Source organism: Argentina anserina, chromosome 7, assembly GCF_933775445.1.
Source record: "Argentina anserina chromosome 7, drPotAnse1.1, whole genome shotgun sequence".
NCBI classification, from domain to species: Eukaryota; Viridiplantae; Streptophyta; class Magnoliopsida; order Rosales; family Rosaceae; genus Argentina; species Argentina anserina.
This window is the reverse complement of record NC_065878.1, coordinates 6,464,332-6,490,115: the sequence shown is the minus strand read 5'-3', so window position 1 is coordinate 6,490,115 and position 25,784 is coordinate 6,464,332. Positions and strand designations below refer to the sequence as shown.

Sequence of the window (25,784 nt, the reverse complement as noted above, 5' to 3'; positions counted from 1 at the left end):
ATTAAGAAATTTGGTATGACTGAGAAGAAATCTGTTAGTACACCAATGAGTACCACCATAAAGTTATGTCATGATCTTGATGGTAAGTCTGTTGACCAAACTAAATATCGTAGTATGATTGGTAGTTTGCTTTACCTTACTGCTAGTCGTCCTGATATATCTTACAGTGTAGGTGTTTGTGCCAGGTTTCAGGCCAATCCAAAAGAGTCGCATTTAGAAGCTGTTAAACGAATTATTCGTTATGTTTCCGGAAGTATAACATGTGGTGTATTTTATACGTATGACACTAATGCTGAGATTGCAGGTTATTCTGATGCAGATTGGGGAGGTAATTTGCAAGATCGAAAGAGCACAAGTGGCGGTTGTTTCTTTGTTGGTAAGAATTTAGTTGCATGGCATAGTAAGAAACAAAATTGTACTTCATTGTCTACTGCAGAAGCTGAATATGTTGCCGCAGGTAGTTGTTGTACTCAAATGCTTTGGATGAAGAATATGCTTAAGGATTATGGTATTCCACAGGGAAAACTTGTGATTTTCTGTGATAATACAAGTGCAATTAATATTTCCAAAAATCCTGTTCAACATACTAGGACTAAACACATAGATATACGTTATCATTTCATTCGTGAACTTGTTGATAAGAATATTTTCTCATTAGAATTTGTTTCTACCAATTATCAATGGGCAGATTTGTTCACCAAACCACTGGATACTGAACGCTTTCTGACCTTACGTAATGCCATTGGCATTTGCTCTCAATATTGACAAATAACTGCCTCTGTGAGTACCTATGTCAAGGTAATCATTCCTTGTCCTTGATCTTATCTTACTATAGATGAGTTACTGCATTTTACCTGTTAGTTCTTTAGGGCTCTTGACAGTGTTGCTTTGGATCACCCATCCAGTGTTCTCGAATATTATTTATGATCATTAGCCTTTATGTTTGATTCTCACGTACACATACTTCATAGTGGTGGACATATTTGAGTTGAGTCACCTAATCAGGAGCCGGTGTAGTTGAATACATGTTATAGATTATGACTGCATGAAAAAAAAATGTGTAAGGAATTTGTACATGCAGTCTTAGGCCAGGCTAGTTCTACATCTCCAGGAGTTGACTAACTACTCGACTCCTAGAGGAATGGACTGGTTTGGTCTCCCCGGAGGATATGATATGTTTAGGCCAGGCTAGCTCTCCTCTCTAGGGATTGACTAACTACTCGATACCTGTTGGAATGGGCTGGCTTGGTCTCCACGGTGGTTGCAAAATTGTCTCAGCAATGTACTGAGCATATATTATCATTATCAAGAAAAAAAATATATAATACAAATTATGGTGTTACAAGGTGATTTTATGGAGAGATAGGGGGGAGTGTCGTTTAAGTTGGCTTGCGCATTTAATCACTCCTCATTTTCATTCCCATTATGAAGTATACTCAATGCACATCACATCTTACTATTGGCTAATGATCATACATATTACTCGAGGATGCTTGTTTGTGTGGTTGATAAAGTGTATTGTCTTGCTAAACAAGAATTCTCAGGTCATTGTACTAACTCTTGCTATAGTTGTATGATATGCTTGGACTTGTCTAGTGTTTCCTTAACATTTTGGTCTCCTTCATTGCGAGCTCAGTGAGAGTATGGTCTAAGATGTTCTAGTTCCAAAGTTTGGTCTGTGTGTTCTTTTTCGAAAGATTCAAGTTCCATGTACAAGTCATCTTTTATTTTGTTCACGGTGTTAGTTGCTTACGTGCAAAAGGTTGTATCATTTCTTTAACAATTCTTGTTGCAAGCTCAGTGTGCGTACGGTCTTAAAATAATCTCTATCCTTAGAGTGGTCTGCTTCGTGGTGTTCTGTGGTTTCCCATTCTCTCTAGGCATTGTTTGAAAATCATGAACGGTATGCATGTCTCTTGTCATAGAAGTTCTTTTCGAGTGCTTGTTGAATGGCCACATGCATGGATTATATTCTCTAGGTCACTAAACAGGGGCTCTATACTAGTATTCCATGCAGTGATTATTTGCTAATATGCTTTTAGAATTGAGTCTTCCTGTTAATTGATTATATGAAGCATATCAAGTATTTTCCTTGTGAGATTCTTGCCGTGTGCTTGAGTTATGTGTTTGACTTTTTCTTGGACCTTCTCTTCATGGTTTTGTCCAGTTCATCTCATCCTTTATGGAATGAAAATTTATCTCTTACTTTATTACCTTTGTTGGCTGCCACATATTGCAAGAGAAGTATTGTTGCGGTAGGTTTTCTCTGCATGGTTTTGTCATAAAAGTTGTTTCCTTCTTGCACTGTGTTTCCTTTGTTTGATCAATCATTCAATCTCTGCTTAGTTTATTTCCTTTTGAATTATCTTTCCCACTTATTTCCTGACTCTACTTGTATATCTTTTGATCGATCATTCAACCTCTGCATGGTTTTCTATATCTTTTGTTCAAAAGGAAATAAAATCTAATTTCGTGTTCCTCAAGGTCTATTCCGTTTGGATGCTATCCCTCTATATATATAACCTTTACGAGGCTAGGGGTTTCTTCACATAAGCTCTCTACCTCCTCTCTTTCTTTTTCCCTCCCTGTGTTATTCCAAGTGCGCAGGATATCATCATGAGTGGAGCAAGACGTAACCAGCGAGTCTCTGCAGTGGCCAGAGATGCTGCTGAGCTTCATCAACAACAAGAGGACGCTACCTACCATGCGGCAGCTGCTCGTCCAGTGACCCTTGCTGAGATCAACCATGCTTTTGGCCGGATAGGCGTGCAGTTCCAGACGCAGATCAACCGTGTGCAGCTATTGCACGAAACTGGACATGACAATGTCACAAGGCATCTCCATCGGATTGAGGCAGCAATACAACTACTCATTGATCTCGGGTCGGAAACACAGTCCATGATGCGGACTTCTCCTCCTCAAGCTTTTCCTGCCGGACCGAATGCTTCTCACAACTCCCTGTCTTCATCAAGCTCGGATGGATTCTTCCCTCCTCCTTCTCCTCGTCCAACAGAGGAGAGTCCGTTTTGGGATGCTATTTATCAAGAACGGGAGCATCGGGCTTTGAGGACTTCGCTTGCTACTCAAAATGCTCCAATTCCTGTGGTGGCTAATGCTCCTCCTTCTCCTCCTCACCACATGATTGATGTTCATCCTTATCAGAATGGTGGTCTTAGAAGGAGTGCTCGTCGAGGTGGTCGAGGACGTCGAGGTGGCCGTGGTGGCTGAAGCTCATCGCCTGCCGTTCCTTTCTCCTCTTTTGGCTTCATCACCTTAGGGGGAGATATCAAGTCCCTATTTGTTTTTCCTTGTTTTAAGCTTGGTGTTTTATTTTGCTAAGAACTATTTTCTATGTGAGACTAAGTGCTATGCACAAACTATGTTTGATTATTCATGTTTACTGGAATTCTAAAAGTTGTTATTGGTTTTAGTTTACTAGAACCTATGATCATGTCACTTGACCTCTTGAAAAGGATGATAATTGATTCTTGATGTCAAGTGACCTATTTTCATGTTTGAAAATAGTGGGAGGTTCAACATGTTGTTTTTAAGATTTTTTTATTAAGCTTGTAGTTATGATGTTCTTTGTGAGTGTGTAGGTACTTGATGGTGAAAGGTGCATAGAAGGCCAAAGGGGGAGATTGAAGGTACACATATTGGCCTCCATAAGGTGATGAAGACACAAAAGGAATGAAGATCAAGTTAAGGGGGAGCATTGAAGTTCTTTCCTAGTTGGACTAGGAAATTGCCTAGACGGGCTGGTATGTACCTCACATAAGTAGGGTGTGATTGATTCCAATCATGGGTAGAATTATCTATATTTGGGTATATAGAAATTGTTATGGAAAAGGGTTTGGAGTAAAAAATGTTTTCCATATTGAGATGATTTTTTCTTGTTTAGGAATGTATATCAATCTCTATTCTTGTTTAGGGTTTGGAGTTGCCGTGGGAGATATATATAGATATAGGAAGAGGGCATATATGTGGGGATATATAGATAGGCTGAAAACATATATGGGGGGCAGCCGAAGAGAAAGAGTGGGTGTTGTCCCATAGACACACGGAAGAGTGAAGAGAAAGAAGAAAAGAAAATAGAGGTGAATCAAGAGAGAAGAATTTCACATCAACAAGGAAATTTGTTCTAGGAGATCTTAGTGACTCTATTGAAGACCTTAGTAGCATCATCGACAAGCTTAGTGAAGTCGAAATACGTGTGATTACAACGATCTTAGTGAGGTTGTAATTGACACTTGAAGCAACGGTCTTAGTGAGGTTGTTTCAATACTTGATTGTGATTATCAAGTAAGAGGTATTTTTACTTTTGAGAATAATATTATCATTGATTAAGGTGTAATCATTGTAATATGAATTGTTCAATAGAAAAGTAAAATTCTTCTATATATTCCGCTGCTATTACTCGTTGTTGTTCTATCTTGTATTTTCAGAATCACTATTTCTTCCATGGGGCAGATCATAGAAAAACAAAATACATTAGGACTTTGTTCAAAGAATTTCGAGACAGAAACGAGCTTCATTAACTCTTGAAGTGAATCAGAATGGGAAAAAGAAGAATGATAACCAAACAAAAGGCGATAACTATACCAATGCAAATGCATTTCCTTCTGCTCTTCTGATATTGCTTAGCTTCCTCAAGCTGCACAGTTGCTCCCCTGACAAACGAGCTCGCACACGGGACTTGGCTCTCGATGTCATTCAGTTGCTGCCCTTGTGCATCAACCAACGCAGCCATGTCTAGGAACACTTGGTGCAGCTCAATGAGGCTCTGCTTAGCAGAACTTTCTTACATTCCCCAGTATTGTGATAGTTCAGCAGGAATAGTGGAGTAGAGTTACATTCAGCTCCTCCTAGACCCTAGTTTCCATTAGATGACAAGGAAACCAGAAGCATTCCGAGTGAGAAAAACTAAGGATTTATGAGGTTAGTGTGTTGGCTTCTTCTTTTCAAATTCGTATAGTTCAGGCGTTTCTTGTTTAATTTGCAACTCTGTCTCAACCGTGAGGATAGAATATTTGGTTATTTTGTTAGTTCCAAGTTTCAATTCTGTTTTCCCATGCATACCTTGATTGGAACATATATCTTGAAGTTGTTATATCATGTTGACTCCAAATTCTGAGAGATTCTTTTTGCGGTTGTCGTCAGTCGGGACAAGTGCTCATTGTTTTTGGACACCAGAGTATTAAGTGCCTAGTGTCACGAGCTTACTTCTTTTGCTATGCAACTCGTGCGGCCTTAGCAACTTCCTTATGCTAAGTCAGCCTTACTCGCAAACACCCTGCTAGAACAATTGAAAGGCAAGAGAATATTTCGAAAGAGAACTTATATTGAACAAGAGAACTTACAAGTTTACTTGATAGCTTGCTTGCTAGATTGCTTGATGATCCAAATGAGAGGGGTGCCTTGCTATTTATAGGCCTCCTCATCCTACTTTACAAGTTCTAGATATTTCTAGGACTAAGTACATGGTAGAGAATTCTAGAGAACTCTACATAAGTCTATACAACTCTACATGCTTCTAAGATGGTCCTTGAGTGTTCTAGAGAACTCTAGAGTGGTCTAGTTCCACTAGCCTCTCCAAGGTTCTAGAGAAATCCGGAAATGTCTCAAGGCTTCTTGAGACTTCCACCATCTTCTAGGATCTTCTATGACCTTCCAATGAGTTCCGCCATATTCCGGATCCGTCTAGAATGCTCAAGGCAAAATTTGGCTTTAATTTGGCGGGATGTGACACTAGGCTATCTAGACATTCTTTGAAAGCTTTGACCTGCAGGTTTGTGACAATCATATATTCAATCTGGAATCATTAGAGTTTAACCATAAGCTTGTAAATTAGGGTAGAGCTTGAAAATACAAGATAGAACAATAACGAGTAATAGCAGCGGAATATGTAGAAGAATTTTACTTTTCTATTGAATAAACAATATTACAATGATTACACCTTAATCACTAATAATGTTATTCTCAAAAGTAAAAATACTTCTTACTTGATAGTCTCAATCAAGTATGAAACAACCTCACTAAGATCGTTGCTTCAAGTGTCGATACAACCTCACTAAGATCGTTGTAGTCATACAAATGATCAACCTCACTAAGAACGTTGATATTGCCACTAAGGTCTTCAATGGAGTCACAAAGATCTCCTAGCACTAAGCTTCTCTTTTTTTGTGAATTTTCTTCTCTTTGGACTCACCTCTTTTCCTCTTTGTCTCTTGTCCGTGTATCTCCCTTGAGGCACAGAAACCTACTGCCTATATACCACATATATATAGCACGGCAACTCCCTCTTAACCCTAGCACAAATAGGTATTAAGCCCAAATCCCTTCCTAATACAACTTTAGATAGAAAAGGAAAAAATCTATATAAATATGGAATACACCTTTTAAAATAATTTCCTTTTCTATAACAATTGTTATATACCCAAATATATATCAATCTACCCATAATCAAATCGGTAGAGACTTATTTGGTAGGAAACACAAACCATAATCTTTTTCTAGTGCAATTAGGAAACAACTTCAATTCTCCTTTTGCATATCAAATCTTCATGACTTGTCCTCCACACCTTTGGATCTTCATCAACTATATAGAGGCCAATATATGTACTTTCAGAGTTGTTGCAAAGTCCATGATTATCTAACACGATTATCACTAGCTTAACTTATATCTGCACTCCTAACTCAATAATTGGTTCTGGAATCTGGATATAGTCATAAGACACGTACATGTACAGAAGCAATGAGGCAGCAAAGTAATTGGAATATACATTATTTGAAGTTAATTCGCGGTACATTTTTATCACTACAGTAATATGCAATAGTAGCTAATCTGAAATTTTAAAAGCTACAAGAAGTGATGTAATTGGTAGCAGCTAGGTAGTTGATCATCAGTTCATCACCTACCAGAAAGAGTACATGTTAGCTCCACATTTGAACATATTGGAACGAAATTGTTGACAGGCGTCTGTTGCGGGCACAGAAAAGGCTTTGGCGGTATTTCGAGGTCTTCAACATCACCTGCAAGCATCTGCACGACTCTTTTCATTGAAGGTCGATCATTTGGTTTCATTTGGATACCCCACAATGCAGTTATAATCATTTTCTTAATTAATTCCTGCTCCTCTGCTGTAGCATCGCCAGTCTCCAAGTCTTTCCCATCATTGTATTGATCATGCACCCAAGAGGGAAAGTAAATTTGGCTGGAGTGATATACAAGTGCATTTAAATTTTTCCTTCTGCTTGCCATTTCCATTAACAACATTCCAAAACTATAAACATCAACTTTGTATGAAACACGACCAATGTTCTTATCAAACAACTCCAGAGCCATGTATCTCATTTCCATTCATACTCAATGTTGGCATGCTTATCAATGCATTCTTCTTTCTTTGTCAAACAAATCAACCACCTACTACCATAAAGTTGTAGATTTGTTTCTTACCTTCAACAAAGGTTGCTCCAAGTTTCAACAAAATCAACTCCATCAATTAATGGGTCACCAAAGCAATAGGTGTGCTTGATTTACTCATGTGAACATCACATAGTTTTCTCATCTTTATTAAGGAATGATTGACTCTATCAATTTCCCCCTCCCGACTTAGATGGAGGAATGCGCCATTCCAGCCATGCTTCTACAGAACTCGAACTTCTTCTTCGGTAGAGACTTCGTCATCATATCCGAACTGTTCTATTCTGTATGAGTTTTCTTCAGCAACATTTCCTTAGCTTCCAGCACATCATGTATCCACTGATACCTCACATCAATGTGCTTTGACCTCGAGTGAAACTCGAATTTTTGTTCAAGTGAATCGCGCTTAGACTGTCACAATGCAAGACAAACTCTTGTTGTGTATGACCCAATTCTTGTAGGAATCTCTTCAACCACAAAATATCTTTGCACGCTTCCGTAGTTGCAATATACTATGCTTCCGTAGTTGCAATATACTATGCTTCCGTAGTTGAGAAAGCAACAAATTTTTGTAGCTTTGATTGCCACGAGACAGCTCCCCCTGAAAACGTGATCAAGTATCCGGATGTGGACTTTCTCGTGTCAATATCCCCGGTCATATCTGCATCTGTATAGCCAACTAGTTCAAACTTGCCACTTCCAAAGCATAGACTCATCTTTGAAGTTCCTCGCAAGTATCTCAAAATCCACTTGACAGCATTCCAGTGCTCTTTGCCTAGATTAGATAAGAATCTACTAACAACACCAACTACATGTGTTATGTCTGGTCTAGTACAAACCATCGCGTACATCAAACTCCATACTGCTGAGGCATATGGCATTGTTGCCATTTCTTCCTCCTCCTTCTGACTCGTAGGACTTTGTTTTGAGCTGAGCTTGATGTGACTATCAAGTGGAGTAGCAACTGGTTTCGCTTTCTCCATGTGGAAACGCTCTAGTACCTTCTCAATGTATTTTTCTTGTGATAACCACAATTTCTTATTCCCACGATCATGGGCAATCTCCATGCCCAAAATCTGCTTTGCTAGTCTCAAATCCTTCATATCAAAGGACTTTGATAAATCTGTTTTTAGCTGCTGAATCATATCAGTATTTTTACCAACAATTAACATATCATCTACATAAAGTAGTAAGATGATAAAATTACCTCCAGCGGGTTGTTGAATAGAAACACACGGATCTCCTGACGTTCTCTTGCACCCATGACTCACCATGAAAGAGTCAAGCTTCTTATATCATTGTCTTGGTGCTTGCTTAAATCCATACAAGCTTTTCTTCAACTTGCAAACCATATGCTCCTTTCCATTGACTTCGAAGCCTTCTGATTGCTTCATATATATTTCTTCATCTAAATCACCATGAAGAAATGCAGTATTCACGTCCATCTGCTCCACATCTAAATCCATGCTCGCAGCCATGCCTAAAATGACTCTAATCGAAGTCATCTTTACAACATGTGAGAAAACTCATCAAAATCAATTCCTTCTTTCTGGCAACTAAGCGAGCCTTCAACTTTTTCAGTTTCTCATTCTCATCTCGCTTTAACTTGAACACCCACTTGTTCTTGGGTGCTTTTTGGCATTTAGGAAGCTTCACCAACTCATAGGTGACGTTCTTTATTAAAGACTCCATCTCAGACTCCATGGCTAGCCTCCATTTGTCGTGGTCTTGATGAATCTTTGCTTCCCTGTAACTTTCAGGCTCTCTATCACTGGTCAAAAAGATGTAATTTGCATAAGGATCTTCTCCATCATCAGTCACCAAAATATATTGAGATGATGGATACTTGGTGGATGGAATTTGCCTCCTGGTGCTTCTACGAACATATACTTGATTATTCACATGCTGCTCCCCCTGATCAAGCTCCCCTTCATCTTCGACTTCAGCATCTCCAGTGTCAGGTATATTTTCAACTCTATCACCTTGCAGCCCAACATTGGATTCCTGCTGCAACGGTGAATCATAAATGCGACTATCACTTGTTGCATTTGGTAGTACCTCTTTGTCGAAATCTGCAATAGATTGGTCTTCATGAATACCACATCTCTGCTTCTTATGAATTTCTTAGTCTTTGGATTCCACAACCGGTAGCCAAACTCTTCTTCATCATAGCCGACAAATATGCATGGTGTTGCCTTGTCATCCAGCTTTTTCCTCTGCTCCTTGGATACAAGTGTGAATGCTTTACATCTAAATACTCTCAAATGTGAGTATGATGTATCTTTCCCGGTCCATACTTCATTTGGAGTCTTAAATTCCAAAGGTACACACGGTGCTCTTTGATTAGGTAGCACGCAGTCTTCACAGTTTCTCCCCAAAATTCTTTTGATAATTTTGCCATCTTCAACATGCATCTGACTTTCTCCATAATGGTACAGTTCATCCGCTCTGCTACGCCATTATATTGAGGGGTGCCAAGAACTGTCTTCTCATGTCTAATTCCATGTTTTGCACAATAATCTCTAAATGTGTGCACTATGTACTCTCCGCCATTATTACTACGAAGACACTTCAATTTTCTTCAAGTCTACCTTTCCACCATAGTGTGGAAAATTGTAAATGTCTGGAACACCTGGTCTTTAGATTTCAACAAAGAAACCCAAATCTTTCGTGAAACATCATCGATATAAGTAACAAAATACTTATGCATACATAATTATTCTTCTTCCATCGGGCCACATACATTTGAATGTACAAGATCTATAATATTTTCTTTCCTAGTGAAAGTCTTTGAAAAACTAATTTTCTTATGCTTGCCATATAAACAATAATCACAAGAGTCTAGTGAGTTACCTTTGGTAACATGAATTAGCGACTTCTTTGCCAACAACTGCAGTCCTTTCTCACTCATGTGGCCAAGACGTCTATGCCACAAACTTGGAAAAGATTCCTCGACTGCATTCAGCTCACTCTTGAATATCTTTCCATAGGTCTTGTAGAGTGTGCAACACATTTTTCCTCTGGCAACTACAAGAGATCCCTTGGTAAGCTTCCACTTTCCATCACCACAATGATGATGAAAGCCATGTCGATCAAGTACACCAGTTGACATAAGATTGAAACGTAGACCAGCAACATGTCTCACATCTTTCAACAATAACTGACAGCCCACATCTGTCTACAAGCAAATATCTCCAATCCTAGCAATATTGGAGTAGCTGTCATTGCCCATCTTCACTTTATCAAAAGTCACTTGCTTTGTACGTAGTGAAGACTCTACGTGAGAGGTGGCATGAAATGAGGCTCCGGAATCAACGATCTATTGAACTCCAAGATTATCTACTAGTAAACATTCACTTCCAAGTGACAGGAACTCACACTCATCATGAGACACCGCAACAACAACATTGTTTGTGTCCTCCTTTTGTTGATGAGTAACGTCTTCTCTCGCTTCTTTGAATTCTCACTTCAATTTGTTACAATTTTTCTTCATGTGGCCTAGAACACCACAATGATGACACTTTCCGTTGAACCTTGTTCTGGATTTGCTCATACTCCTTTTGTGACCTCTAGGTCCTTTGCTCTTTCTCTTTCTCTTTCCTCTCCTCTCCGCAACAAAGAATTGACCATTTTCTGAACTTGATGAAGAACTCCTTCTTATTTCTTCGTTCAACATATTATCTTTAATATTTTCCATAGATAATACACAATTAGGAGCAGAGTTACTTACAGTGACAAAAAATGTCTCCCAGCTATCTGGTAACGACCCGAGCAGCAGCAACGCTTGTAACTCATCATCAATCTTCATTCTCATCGTGGCTAATTGATTGAGTATACTCTGAAAGTTGTTGAGGTGCTTGGTCACTCGAATGCCTCCCTGATACTTCATGTTGACGAGCTCTTTAATGAGAAAAGCTTTCTTGGCAGTAGTCTTTTTTTCAAATAAGGACTCCAACTTCAACCAAAGCTCATGCGCGCTTGTTTCATTGGCAACATGGTGAAACACACTATCGTCCACCCATTCACGAATATGACCGATGGCTTGCGGTTCATCTTCGTCCAAATTGCTGGTGAAATCTCACTTGGCTTGGCATCGTCTCCCTCGATCGGCTCATGCAAATCTCTACAATAGAGAATATCCTCCATTCTCGGCTTCTAGGTAATCCAATTGGAGTGGTTGAGTCTGATTATGGTACTCCGTGATCCTTCCATTCTTGCAGCTCCCAGTAAGAACTAAGAGCTCTGATACCACTGTTGGGGAATGCGGAAGAATGAACTGTAGAATGGAAATTGAAATAACTCACAACCACAAGCGGAAAATAAAAATGATAGAGAACACCGGGATTTAACGTGGTTCGGCAAAGTGCCTACGTCCACGGGTAGCAACAATAAAGACATCCACTATACGAAGAAACGTTACACCGAGAGAAACACTACTTCAAGACTCACACTTAAAGGGATACACTCACACACTTTATTTTGCTACACACACAAAACTCTCTACTTGGAGTTTTCTCTCTATCTCTCACTCTTGATCACACACAAGATGATCTCTCCCTTATTGTTCTTCTATGTTTTTTGCGCCACTTCTCATGCCTTTATATAGGAAAACATCTTTGTGCAATTAATACATTTGCATGTAACATGCATGGAAGCAAAATCAACCTTCTTCCTTGATTCATGCTCAATGTTGGCATAGTCATCAATGCATTCTTCTTTCTTCGTCAAATAAATCAATCACCTACCACCATAAGGTTGTAGATTTGTTTCTTACTTTCAACAAAAGTTGCTCCAAGTTTCAACAAAATCAACTTCATCAATTAATGGGTCACCAAAACAATATGTGTGCTTGATTTACTCATGTGAACATCACATAGTTTTCTCATCTCCATTAAGGAGAGATTGACCCTATCATTCTTCTCAAGACCAGGATCTACCACTCGGATTGTTCTCATATCGTAGTCGATGTCCTTCACATAGTACTCGTGAGAAAGCAGGCGCAACATTGTGACATTGTTCTCACATTCCAAAGTGAACCTCTTGTCGCCACAGTGCTTCGGATCATGTTCTAGTCGTAAAGGGAAGCTGATGCTGTGGATGTCGCCGCACGAAGAAGGGGCACACTCATCGCTAAAGGCCAGAAAACTTGTTCTATGGCCGGACATGACAAGAACAAAGAAGGCTACAGTTGAAACCCAGCCACAGATGGAGATGCACCTATTTATCGTACTTATCCCCATGAGAGATCGGAAAACACTAGCGCATTCGAAAAGCAAAATACAGAGTACCAATACACACACACTCTCTATTGTAGTATTTACTTTTTTCCATGATTTTTTACGCGGGTTACTCCTTCCTACTCTGTAATGACAAAGAAACAATTACAGACATCTAGAGTTCTGGGTGTAATCAAACGTTTGGCCCCAGTCTCCTGCATTTTACATATTTACACGGGACATGTCCAAGACCTGATCGACCTAGGGACCCGTGGTTGCAGTTTTTCCACATCCATTCGAAAAAGAAAGATGAAGAGATATCAAGGATGACAACCCGGCAAGCGTTGTCAATGGAAATTAAAGTGAGAGAACCAAGAGGCGTTTATGAAGATTGGTATGAAAGCGTCCAATGTGCCATGGAAATTTCGTTGACAATGATTATGCAACTTGCTACTGGATGTCTCTGGTTATGAAGTTGCGGTACGTGGGCCCCGCTCAGAATATGTATATGCAAATGTAACTTAACTCAACTGAATACTGAACGTACATGAGTACTTATACAGTCTATAAACTCAGAGATTACTATTCTAACTCATGAACTACTTCTAGATGAGGAATGAACTTTCTTGCAGGTGTAGTTGTATTCGTTCCTGTTGAACCTTGAATGGCAAAGGGATTTGAAGGCATGGTTAAGTTTTCTCCTCCTTCCAACATCTGAACCACCCCTTGCATAGAAGGACGGTCTACCGGGTGCCACTGAATGCACCAGAGACCTACAATGGCAAGTCTCTTTGCTATCTTAGCATCTCCGTCTTCCCCAACAGGGATTCGATTGTCTTCGTCTTCTTCCAATAGATTATAGATCCATTCCAGGTAGTACACTTCAGTTGTGTTCTCTGTGGTTGAAGTCATGTTCTTTCTCCCTCCCACCATCTCCAGCAGTACCATTCCATAACTATACACGTCTGACTAATATGTTACATTTCCAAAGTTTCTGGAGAAGACTTCAGGTGCAATGTATCCCATTGTTCCCCGAGCTGTAGTCATTGACACTATACTCTGATCCTTGGAACATAACTTGGCTAAACCAAAATCAGAAATCTTTGCGGTGATGTTATGGTCAAGCAACACATTGTGGGGTTTGATATCAAAATGGAGGATTCGTTGATCTCACCCTTGGTGCAGATATTCAATTCCTTTTGCTATGCCTATTGCCTAGAGCAATATCTTGCAACTTATCCCAACCAAGGAAAGCATTGTTATTGTCTGTTGTTGAAATAAAATCTTGTAGTGAACCATTAGGTAAGAAATCATAAACAAGATCTCGTCTAAACCCATCAGCGCAAAATCCAACCAAACGAACCACATTGACATGGTGAATATGACACATTGTTCCCACTTCATTTACAAACTCTTCCCCATCCCCCTTAGTACCATTGAGGACTTTCACAGCAACAAAAATTCAGAAGAAAGCTTTCCCTTGTAAACAGTTCCATAGGCTCCTTGGCCTAGTTTGTCCTTGAACTGATCTGTAATCCTTTTGATATATGCATAAGTGTATCTGCTTGGTTTGAGGGCTCTATAATCCTATAAGAATACTTCAATTTTAAATTGATTCTCATTTTCTTTTCTCGCAGAATTGTAGACACGATAAGCTGCAACAGCAAGTAGTACGAGTAGAATTGAACCGAGGGAGGCAGCTGTATAGTTTTTCTGTCAGTGAATTATGCCACTAGCTAGAAATCAAATTGTAACAGAGGAAGCAACTCAAATAACTCACCTGATACCAGTGTTTTCAGATGCGACGCCAAGGCGTCGCCGGTGCGCGCCTTCCGGCGGAGCGAAGGAGAAAAGCCCCGCTGCCTCAAACCCAGGCGAGGCAATGGAAAGGCGACCACCGGAGCGAGCGGCGGAGCGATGCGAAGCGAATCGACTTCAATCTCGGGCCCAGCAGCTACATAGGTCGCAGGTCGGTTTGGGTTGTTTGAGAGTGCTCCGAAGAGACCAGTGCTCCGGCCGGAACGTCGCAGCCTCGCAGGAGGCAGGACTTCTTCTTGGCTTGCATGATTCTTCAGGCTGCAAGAGACGACTTCTCGAGTGTTCCAGCCGTCGTCTTGATTGAAGAGACACCGGTGCTCCGGCCATCGCAGCCTCGCAGGACCTCTTCATGGATCGCAGCATCGCACTTCCTGGGCTCGCAAAATCGCTTCTTGCATCGCAGTAGGCGGCGTGATTACTGGGCCGAACCGTCGAAGAGAAGAGACGAAGAGGAAGATGCAATTTTTTTTCCCTTGACCAAAACGACGTCCTTTTGGTACCTTTCATTTAACCAAAACAGTTCCGTTTTGCTTAGTTTCAAACGACAGAAAGGGTTTTAACAATTGTACAAGTGAATCAAATTTCAACCTAGCATTCTGAATACTCTCTGCCTCCCTCATTCTCTCTGCCCTCTGCCTCCGTGAGTCTCTCTTCCTCTCCATTGAAGATCAAAATTTTTGCTGCCTATAATTTTCCTACTTTACATCCACATATTGATGCATTGAACATTGATGATTGTAATGATATTCATGTGGGTGTGAGTGGATATGACGATGAAGATTGAACAAGAAGATTGAACGCATTGAAGTGTAGCTGTTGCATTTAATTTAGTATGACTCTATATATTAATTCTATGATTTGATTAGAACCTTATTTTGGATGAATGTTATGGGTATAATGACATATTTACATATTTTGAAGGATATTCATATTATTTGAAAATGTATTGTATTAAATTAATGTTTGTTGGAAAGGCGATTGCCTTAAATCGCCTTTGCACGCCGATGCTCTCGCCTTGTGAGGCTTGACCATGTCGTCTTCGCCTTCGCTTTCGCATCTGAAAACATTGCCTGATACTATAAATGTTTTTTGGGAACCTGTAGAAGATAATAGCAAAATCAGACCACCATGTTTGTCAAATTAATTTTGTATGCGAGTTATGAGCTACTACTATTACAGTATTACTAGTACATAATACAACAATGCTATCACAATGTAAGGAGCCAAGAATCATAATTCATAGAAGTACTATACCATGTAACAGACCTTGATACCGATCGTTTAAGTTTCTTACCATTTCTTATGCAAATGTTTCAATGAAATGATGTCATATATATGCATATGTTGATATGTATATCTCTCATTTCATGAATACATGTATAATCATGATGTAAATGTGTGACTGGAAAATGTAGCAACTATAGCAAACATTTGTTGGTCTTTTACCTCTTTTCGTCATGAGAAGGCATTCAAATTTTGTACTTTTGGTGCCGTTGTTCTTCAATCCACATTCGTTACCATCTGCTGCTTCACATAGTCTACAATTTGGTTCCAACCAGTCCAGATAAAGATTTTGAGGATCAGACCTGTCATATGGAACTGAGTAATGACTAGACATCTTTGTACAAGACAGCAGGAACCGGTACTCGAAAGAATCAGAAGAAGAAACTGAATAGATTTGGTACCCTGGACCTTTTAAGCAGGAGACTGGATCTAAACTGCCGTACATTTCAGCTGAAGAACAATTCAATAAGGTAATATTAGTGATACTCAAAATGCTTTGTGAGTAGCGGAAGGGAGAGATTGACATGTTCAGGAGTTTGAATAGCTTCATCAGCAAGCAATTTTCCGGGTCATATAGTTGGATTTTCTGGTCTTTATAGTCTATGGTTTTGATTGCGAATTTGACTGGTTTGGCAGCTCAAGAGTGGTTTCCTGCTTTTCATTGCAGGATACAAGAAATCCGGGATATCCACAGTTTTCTGGGTGGCTACCTTTGAGGATAAAAGGGATTCTGATAGTTGGGCCATGTTTCCCACACTTGGATTCTCTTCAGAAGAATGATTGACTTCTTACTGGTATAACTGGGAGAAACCTCTTACTATACTAGAATCCTTTGAGCAAATACGTACACCAATCACTGTATATCATGGCTTTAGTTACAAGTTAACACTGCCTTGATCCTCTATCATTGATTCATTGTTTTGTTCGCTGTATTAGACTCGGCCTGGCACTAGTAGATTCTAATACACTGCATCAGAGTTGCTCAGGCCAAAATAGCATCCATGCTACAAAATTAGTACTCAAAGTAAGATTAACTGTTCTATTACTTATAGGCAAGATAGTTACATGATTTACATCAACCATGAATTCACTTACTTCATAACTATTTTTGTTACATCTACGTGAATAAATGCCCATAAAGTATGAATATTAATATATTATACACAATTACATCACTCTAACTCAGCAATTGCTTCCAGTTGAAGGTTTAATCTTCTGGCAGGTGTATTTGCACTCCCTGTAGAACCTTGAGAGGCAAAGGGATTGGGAGGCATAGTTAAGCTTTCTCCTCCTTCTAACATCTGAACCACACCTTTCATAGAAGGACGATCCACCGGGTGCCATTGGATGCACCAGAGACCTACAATAGCAAGTCTCTTTGCTATTTTAGCATCTCCTTCTTCCCCAACATGGATCCGAAGGTCTTCGCCTTCTTCTAGTAGATTATAGATCCATTCTGGGTAGTACACTTCAGTTGTGTCCTCTGTGGTTGAACTCATGTTCTTTCTCCCTCCCACCATCTCCAGCAATACCATGCCATAACTATACACATCTGACTTGTAGGACACATTGTAACGATCCCAAAATTTCGAGCTTAAAAACTCAAAATTTTAAAGTCGTTAAACACAAAACAATTTCAATGAAATCGAAATCATTTAAATTGCACAGCGGATCATTACTGAGTTCTCAATACAACTCAGAAAACCAATTATTACAACCCAAATTATAATTCAACATTACATAAAATGGAAATTTAATAATCCTCACAACTCTCACAAAACTCACAAATCAAACCACACCAATTTTTCCCACAAAATTCCACGCAAGAAACCTCACCACAAGCTGGATACGAACAACTTCGAGTCTCCGGAGTCGTCTCTCAAACTCCACTAATCAACACCTGCGGAATTATCCCCTACACCATTGGATTGGTGCATCGGGATTGTAAACACAAACCCGGTAAGCTTATAGCTCGTATGAGTAAAATCAAAATATAATTCGCATATCAAAATATACGAAAAATCACAAATCAACAAATATAAATGCCCTCATGAGTCAATGGACAGCCCATCTGGTTGTCCCAAAGGAATATGAAATTAAACGCTCATGAGAAAATTAAGTAACCCTTCTGGTTACCCAAATGCATTTATAATACGGGTACCAAGAACGCTGGTACACATCTGTTACCCCTCTCGTAATACACCGCCGATATTGGATAGCCACCCGCTACCCAACATCCAAAACAATCTGAGTACCCATGAGCAGATAACCACCCGCTACCTCACATGCAGTACTAAGGCAGACAGACTAGAGCTCTAACTGTATCATAACTTTCGCCCGGCCAAAGGCTAGGTTTCGACTTGCCAAACACGTACAATAATCTCACATCATATTGTACCAAAAATCAGGTCCGAAGACAATTCACATTTTAACAATCTCAATGTTAAAAATCACGTACAATAATCTCACATCATATTGTACAATTCAAATCACATGCTCAATATAATCACAATAAAATCATAACAGTATATAATATAGCAAACTATATATATTCGTACTTATTTACCATTTATACAATACATATATAGTCCACTATATCTTATACATGTCATATCTCACTACACATGTTCAATACACAAACTTCCGTCATTGAAATGACCATTTCTAATGAATTAATAACAGTATATAATATAATGAACTATATATATATATGTACTTATTACCATTATACAGTATATATGTAATCCACTAAATTGTATACATGTTGTAATTCATTATTAAATACTCTTGCAAAATCTTGAATCACCGCGAGGGTAGATTCGTAAATATGTGAGATTTTACTCACCTTATTGACTTGAGCGTAATTCCGTAATTCCAGAAGATAATTCATTTCCTTGATTTAACGATCACCTTGAAAAGATAAGAAAAGAATTTAGAATCGTTTCGTAAACCTTTAAATGCCGAAACAGTAATAATCGGTTACTGTTCAGCAATTTTCGGTTTTACGAAGTTACTGTTCACTGTTACTGTTCACTGTTACTATTCACGGTTACTGTACAATATACAATTAATACGTATTTCTGTACGTATAAATACTATATACATATTTCTGTACGTATAAATACTATATACGTATTTATGTACGTATACGTACTGTTTAAATATAAATACAATCTCAGTAAATAAAATTTACTAAATTACCCTTTTACAAATTACTTTTTACATTTACTGAAAGTAATTTATATTTAGATTTACCGTAGGTAAAATTTAATTACATTTACCATACGTAAATAAAATTTACATTTACATTTACCGTACTTAAGTAAATTACCAAAATACCCTTCCGTCAACACTATTCACACCGCCGCACGTGGCGGCGCGTGGGGTACACGCGCCACCCGCCGGCAGGCCGCGCGTGGGTCACACGCGCCGACACTAACCACGGCGCGTGTCACGACACCGCCGTGCCCAACTCTCCCCCTCCTCCCCCTCTTCCTTTCTACGGCCTCCGACTACCCCTAGGCTATCCCTAGCATCCTCACGCGCCGCCTCTAGGCGGCGGTATCTCCTCCTTTTCCTCCTCTGCTCCCCCTCCTCCGATCTACTTCAAAACCTCCCCAAAACATTCACAAATACACCAACAAGCAATCCAACAATCGAATTAACCAAACCCATACCTAAAACACGATTTGAAGTTGTTGGAGTTTCGTTGGTTGGATCGGATCGACTGTGTTTGGATCCCGAGAGTCACGCCGAGCTTCACGGCGTCGCTGGTGACTGCGCCTTGCTCGTGGGGTGGTCGCGTCGTGGTGGTGAGGCCGCAGCTGCCGTCGGTGAGGAGCACGGTACTCGGAGGGCGGCGAATCGTTGGTGAGCCGAGAGGATGAGAGGGTTTTCAGGGGAGAGAAGAAAAGGATCGGGGAGGGGGATGCGACCCGTCTCCCTTAGGAGGGAGAGCGGTGGCGAGTCGTGAGGGAGAGGAGGGTGCGAGAGAGAGAGAGAGAGAGAGAGAGAATGCTCGGGGAAGAGAGAGTCGAGAGGGAGAGAGAGAAGTCGGGTGAGAGAGAGAGAGAGAGAGAGGGAGGGAGGCGGCCGAAAGAGAGAGATAGGGGGGTTTCCACAAATAGAAACCCTAACACAGAAAATGTTCTTTATATACACGTTTCCAAATCGGAAACTAACTTCCGACGTTAATACCTACTACATACATCGTCCGATTAGAACGTGTCACATATCCACGAACTCGTATCGACGAGCTCTACAACTCTCGTGAAGGAAGTTTTAACAACCGAGCGACGGAATAAAAGTCGATATAATCGTTCGGAAACGTAACGTTTCTCGAATCAAACGTTCCGATAACGTTTTCCATTTCCGTTCCGTAAAGTTGCAAACAATTATATTCATTTAAACTGAAATTCATAACTTTATAGAATTCAAATTGAATCAAATAATGTATTGAAATTTAGGGTTATTACACACATTTCCAAAGTTTCTGGAGAATACTTCAGGTGCAATGTACCCCATTGTTCCCCTAGCTGTAGTCATGGAAACTATACTCTGATCCTTGGAACATAACTTGGCCAAACCAAAATCAGAAATCTTTGGGATGAAGTTATGGTCAAGCAACACATTGTGGGGTTTGATGTCAAAATGGAGGATTCGTTGATCGCATCCTTGGTGCAAATATTCAATTCCTTTCGCTATGCCTAGAGCAATATCTTGCAACTTATCCCAACCAAGGAAAGCGTTGTTATTGTCTGCTGTTGAAATAAAATCTTGCAGTGAACCATTAGGTAAGAAGTCATAAACAAGAGCTCGTCTAAACCCATCAGCGCAAAATCCTACCAAGCGAACCACATTGACATGGTGGATATGACCCATTGTTCCCACTTCATTAACAAACTCTTCCCCATCCCCCTTAGTATTATTAAGGACTTTCACAGCAACAAAACATTCAGAAGAAAGCTTTCCCTTATAAACAGTTCCATAGGCTCCTTGACCTAATTTGTCCTTGAACTGATCTGTAATCCTCTTGATAAGAGTATCTGCTTGGTTTGAGGGCTCTGTAATCCCCTAAAAATCTTTCAATTTTTAATTGATTCTGTTTTTCCTTTCTGTCGGAACTATAGACATGATAAGCTGCCCCAGCAAGTAGCACAAGTAGAAATGAACCCAAGGATGCACCTGCAAGTTAATTTTCTGAGTAAATCAATGGATTCTTGAGATGAAACAAACTAACATCTGTTAAAAAACTCACCAGTAGCTACTAGCTTTGTTTTCGAACCTGGAGAAAAAGAGAAACAGAAAAACCAGACCATATATATCAATTTACCAATATGATGTGACATTGCAGATGAACTTTTAACAAAAGTGATGTGGGTCTGAATGAGTTGCCTATTTCCAGTGATGATCTGTGCTAAGTTTCCAACTTTCTATCAAGTCATCATGTCCAAAATATACATGCTCTATATCACACTTCCTGTCCGCTGCTACTCTATAATTCTATATCACACTTCATGAATGCAGGAATAATCATCATATTATATGCTAGGAATCTGTAACAAATATATAGCAGAACTTATTCATGTATGTTAATGTTACTAGGTACCTTCTTTCTTCCTGGGAAGGCATTCAATTTCAGTACTAGTGGTGCCATTGTTCTTCAATCCACATATCTTGCCCTTTCCTTCACATGGTCCACAATTTGGTTCATACCATTCCAAAGAAAGACTCGGAGTTGTACGCGACGTGTATGGAACTGATGAAAGATTACGCATCTTTGTACAAGAAAAGAGGGGCAAGTACTCAATCTCAAAGGAAGAAGGAACATAGTGGATTTGGTAGCGAGGGCCTCTAAAGCAGGGGACTGGAAAAATCGACCAGAACGGCGATTCCCTTTCAGCTGAAGAACAGTTGAACAAGGTAATATCATTCATTCGGTATTTTGAGTAGTGGAAGGGAGAGATTGACATGTTGTGGACTTTCAATAGCTTCATCAGCAAGCAATCTTCTGGGTCATATAGCTGGATTGTCTGAGCCTTATAGTCTATTTTTTTTATAGCAAATTTGACGGGGATCGGCAGCTCAAGAATGGTTTCCTGCTTTTCATTGCAGGACACAAGAAACCCGGGATACCCAGAATTTTCTGGGTGGCTATCTTTGAAGCTGAAAGGGAATTTGATAGCTGGACCATGTCTCCCACAATTGGGTTTTTCTGTAAGGACTCTGGGGGAGAAAGCCAGCAAGATGAAGCAGAAGGAAGAAATGAGAGTTTTCTGCATTGCCTGAGATTTTTTTCAGTTACTAGTTTTTTTGGGATACAGAGTAAACTGGTACTAAATTTTCTGATATATTTGGATGAAATTATGTTATGGCAAGCTAGCTAGAGTAAGAATTGGCTGGTTTACAAAAGTTGACTGATATGGTCTTTAAAGTCAAGTCATCACTTTTTTTCAGTGGCAAGTTCCCGGAAAAAGTGAATATATCAAAAACGCGTGACTCAGCCAAAAATTGTGTGGTACTTTTAAGAAGACTCTCTTTCCGTCTTTCTCTATCGACACGGTTCATGTTTTTCTTTTTTCTTAAAAAAACGATCGTGTTTCAGAATAAAATAATTGTGTATTATTGAATGATATGTGGGCCTATATATAGGCATTACAAAACCACAATCCCGTAGGATTCGGATTCATAATCTATTACGGAGATGTTAATCTATCTCCTAACAGGAAACATATTAGGCTAAGACACACACATGGGTAGAATAGTAATTCTCCCGGAACACTCCCCCTTGTGTTGCATACCTAGGTTGCATGGTGCACACATTGTTGCCTCGATAAAAACCTTGTCAAGCAAAGTAAAAACCTCTTGGGTAAAAACAAAAGCTTGATCGAAGGGAAAAAGAGCACAATGCACCGTCTACATTTGATAGCATCATGTGAGCTAGACTCCCCCTGAAGTCTACAAAACAACTCCCCCTGATTAGTGTCATAATCATGGAGTACAAAGAACAACGTATACAACGTTCATTACATGTTTCTCAAACGTAATCTTGGGCTAATGATTAATCATTAATCTAGCCACACATCCTTAGATCATTCATGCTATACTTAGCCAAACTTAGACCTTAGGAAACAAGATTACATAACAACTCAAAACAAGAGTTTGCAATGAAAATTAGATTCTCGGATAGAATGACCTTCATTCACTTAAACGACCATAACTTCTTCGTCCAAATAGGTATCAGCGAACCGTAAAATGTTCTTAAAGGTAGACACCCGTGGATTTCCAGTGACATAAGGTTCATAACCTCATCCGATCGGAGCAGTTCACAATGCTCTGTCGAAGTTGACTGACTTGCAATTTTCTGAACAGGACTGTCCTACGTTGCTAAAACAGCCATAACTCACTCAATATGATAGCTATTAACAAATGGTTGGTGTCTCTGGAAATTAGACACATAGGCCTTTCCAACGGTACCAATTTCACCATATTGCATCGAGCGGGCTGTCTTGTAGGTCTCATTGAAGTTAACCTACGAAACTGGACAGATTCTGATTTGTCACATTCAATGTGTCTTTCCCAAAAAGAATGGGGGAATGGACCAATGAAGGACTGATTTGGTCCGAGACGGAACCGTACGCATCCTCTACGCTACCAGTGTCGACTGCTACACCAAGGCATACGTTGATGTTGCTTGAGCTGCTGGCGGCGTTGGTGTGGATAAGATTTGTATTGGTTCACTAAGTGTAGAACTAAACCCATGTCAATGGAGCAATGCAAGTCCAATGACGATGCATAGGCGCATAGGTAATCACGTCATAATAAAAGCAATAGTGTCCCAACAACACTTCCATATATGAATCTATAGCTCATTGAATCTCTTCATCATCTATACTTAGACGGAATAAAGAATCAAGAATTAGTTTTTATATGAACACATATGGGTACTACGTTCTCTCGAACGTCACAATCTGATTACATAAGCTCTTCGTGGTCTGGAGGCATTTAAAGTCCCTCGGGCACTCTCATATCTGCGTCAAAATCCCTTTACAGATATTTATGACCACTATCATATGCTGCAAAATCAGTTTTCATGGACACTACTACTGATCAAGTAGCGGAAAGCAATTATGTCCATAATGAGAGAATATAACTCATCGTAGTCAATACTAGGATAATGAAACAATGTTTGCGCCATAAGTCCTGCATATATCGCATGACTTCATCTTTCTCATTACACTTACGAACAACGACCAACATAACAAGTCTAGTTCAGCCTGTATTGATTCTTTCCACTTCGGTCAAGTTGCTCATCGTTGATGCTTTACAACGGAATAAGAGCATAAGCGAATACATCATCAATCATGGGAGATCAATCCATTAAACACACGCGCATTTTGTATATGATCAATTTGTGAGATTTCTATTCTTCTCTAACATCAACAAAAGGAGTCTGTAGCGTCCCACATAAACTTAGTTGATACACATGTTTAGAGAATATCTCTCGATGATGGGCGAAATACTTGTGCCTACGGATCTCGCTTCTTTCTGGTTTTGATTCCAGAAAATAATAGTCTCCGGCACGGTGCTAGGACCAGGTCATATAAATTCTCCCAAAATCTGAGAGTTCCAACCTTACCGGCACATCACAGCATTTATGTGCGATCTCGTCACTTTCGCAATATCGGTAAAGTCATTGAGCATCGAATCTTTGACTTTATGGAGGTAGATAATGCGTTGCACATTTACTCACTTTGAGTAGTGCAGGATCTTAATGAGACATAGTGCCACACCACGTCAATTCCTGGCGTTAAAACCGAAATGGGAGCATTCCATATCTCCCCCTAACGACGGGAAGTATGTCTCATCAAAATGACCGTCTGCTAATATCGCAGGATAGAGATCAACGGTTGTAGATTGGAAATAACGGACAAGTGTTGGTGATTCATAAATCATAACCAACCAGAATACTTAATCGTTTCAAGTAGACCCATTGAGATAACTACAATAGCGGCACATAAACAACTTTAACCAAATAGGCGTTTAATGAAAAGAACGTTGGAATTGTATCCAGTAACCATCTGGTACGCACTAAACGCTTGGCAAGTTGTGGGTCTAAAACGAATAAGTGTCACTACATGCAACATCATTACATATCCCCATGCAAAATCGGCAGGTTAGTACCCATAACCAAGTCCGAGCTCTGCTAGATCGTACAGTGAATGAACATGAGGAATAATATGTTCAACGACGATCCCAGTAGACATGCAAAACGAAATCATCCAAGTCGTGGAAGTGAACTCTCCAACGGTATCCAATCAAATAGATTTGAGAGGATAGGAAGGGTGGTGAGCCCTTAGGATGATGATCATAGCTAAAAACTTTAGCGAATGCAGCATTTCTTGTGGAAAGCAAAGCGACGTGTGACCAACGCGTCGATGCTCTTAACCTATACCATAAAAATACTGAAAAATGTCCGTATTCGGTTGGATAGTGTCCACTAATGTCACCTTAAATACTTCGTAAGAATGGAATATTCTCGGTTGGAGCCTTAGCAAATAAGGACTTCATTGAAATCTAGCAAAAGAACAAGCTTTGCAAAATGAGCAATGGGCATCAGAGATTACCATGAAGGCATTAGAAAACACGAGAGGCATCACAAGCTCCTGTGAAGGAAGGGATGCCGCCACCGACGGCCTTAATGCCATGGAGCCGCCGAAATAGGCAGGCTCGGCCTCACCGTGTGGAGCATGGGTGAGGTGGTCCTCCAATCGCTTCGTGAACATGAAAAATAGATGATAATGTGAATTTCAAAAAACTCGAATCATCATATCTTGTTCAAAATGACCAAAAAATGATCATGTCAAAATAGAGAAGACAGTAAAACCGAACCCATGATTTCAAAGAATCTTGAGTTACATAAAGCTACTGGTGCAGGCAAGCAAAACTATGTCTGCAGGCTAAAAAGCTACTGTCTAATCGTGAAAAAGCTACTGTCAATGAAATCTGACAGATTTATTTATCTGCATTCTTAACACAAATAT

General features: G+C 39.8%; 2 protein-coding genes and 1 pseudogene across 5 annotated transcripts in view; 1 reads left to right on the top strand and 2 right to left on the bottom strand.

Moving 5' to 3' along the window:
• The window catches only part of LOC126802151 (uncharacterized), a 334,978-nt gene that overhangs the window by 277,088 nt on the left and 32,106 nt on the right, over window positions 1–25,784 (top strand). The window lies entirely within an intron of this gene.
• LOC126802145 (rust resistance kinase Lr10-like) overlaps window positions 16,758–25,784 on the bottom strand; it is a 116,781-nt gene continuing 107,754 nt past the window's right edge. The window contains exon 4 of the mRNA XM_050529707.1: window positions 16,758–16,987. Within this exon, the coding sequence (XP_050385664.1) occupies window positions 16,914–16,987 (74 nt within the window). The 3' untranslated portion in view covers window positions 16,758–16,913. The remainder of the gene's footprint in view (window positions 16,988–25,784) is intronic.
• LOC126802146 (rust resistance kinase Lr10-like) lies at window positions 20,124–22,123 on the bottom strand (annotated as a pseudogene).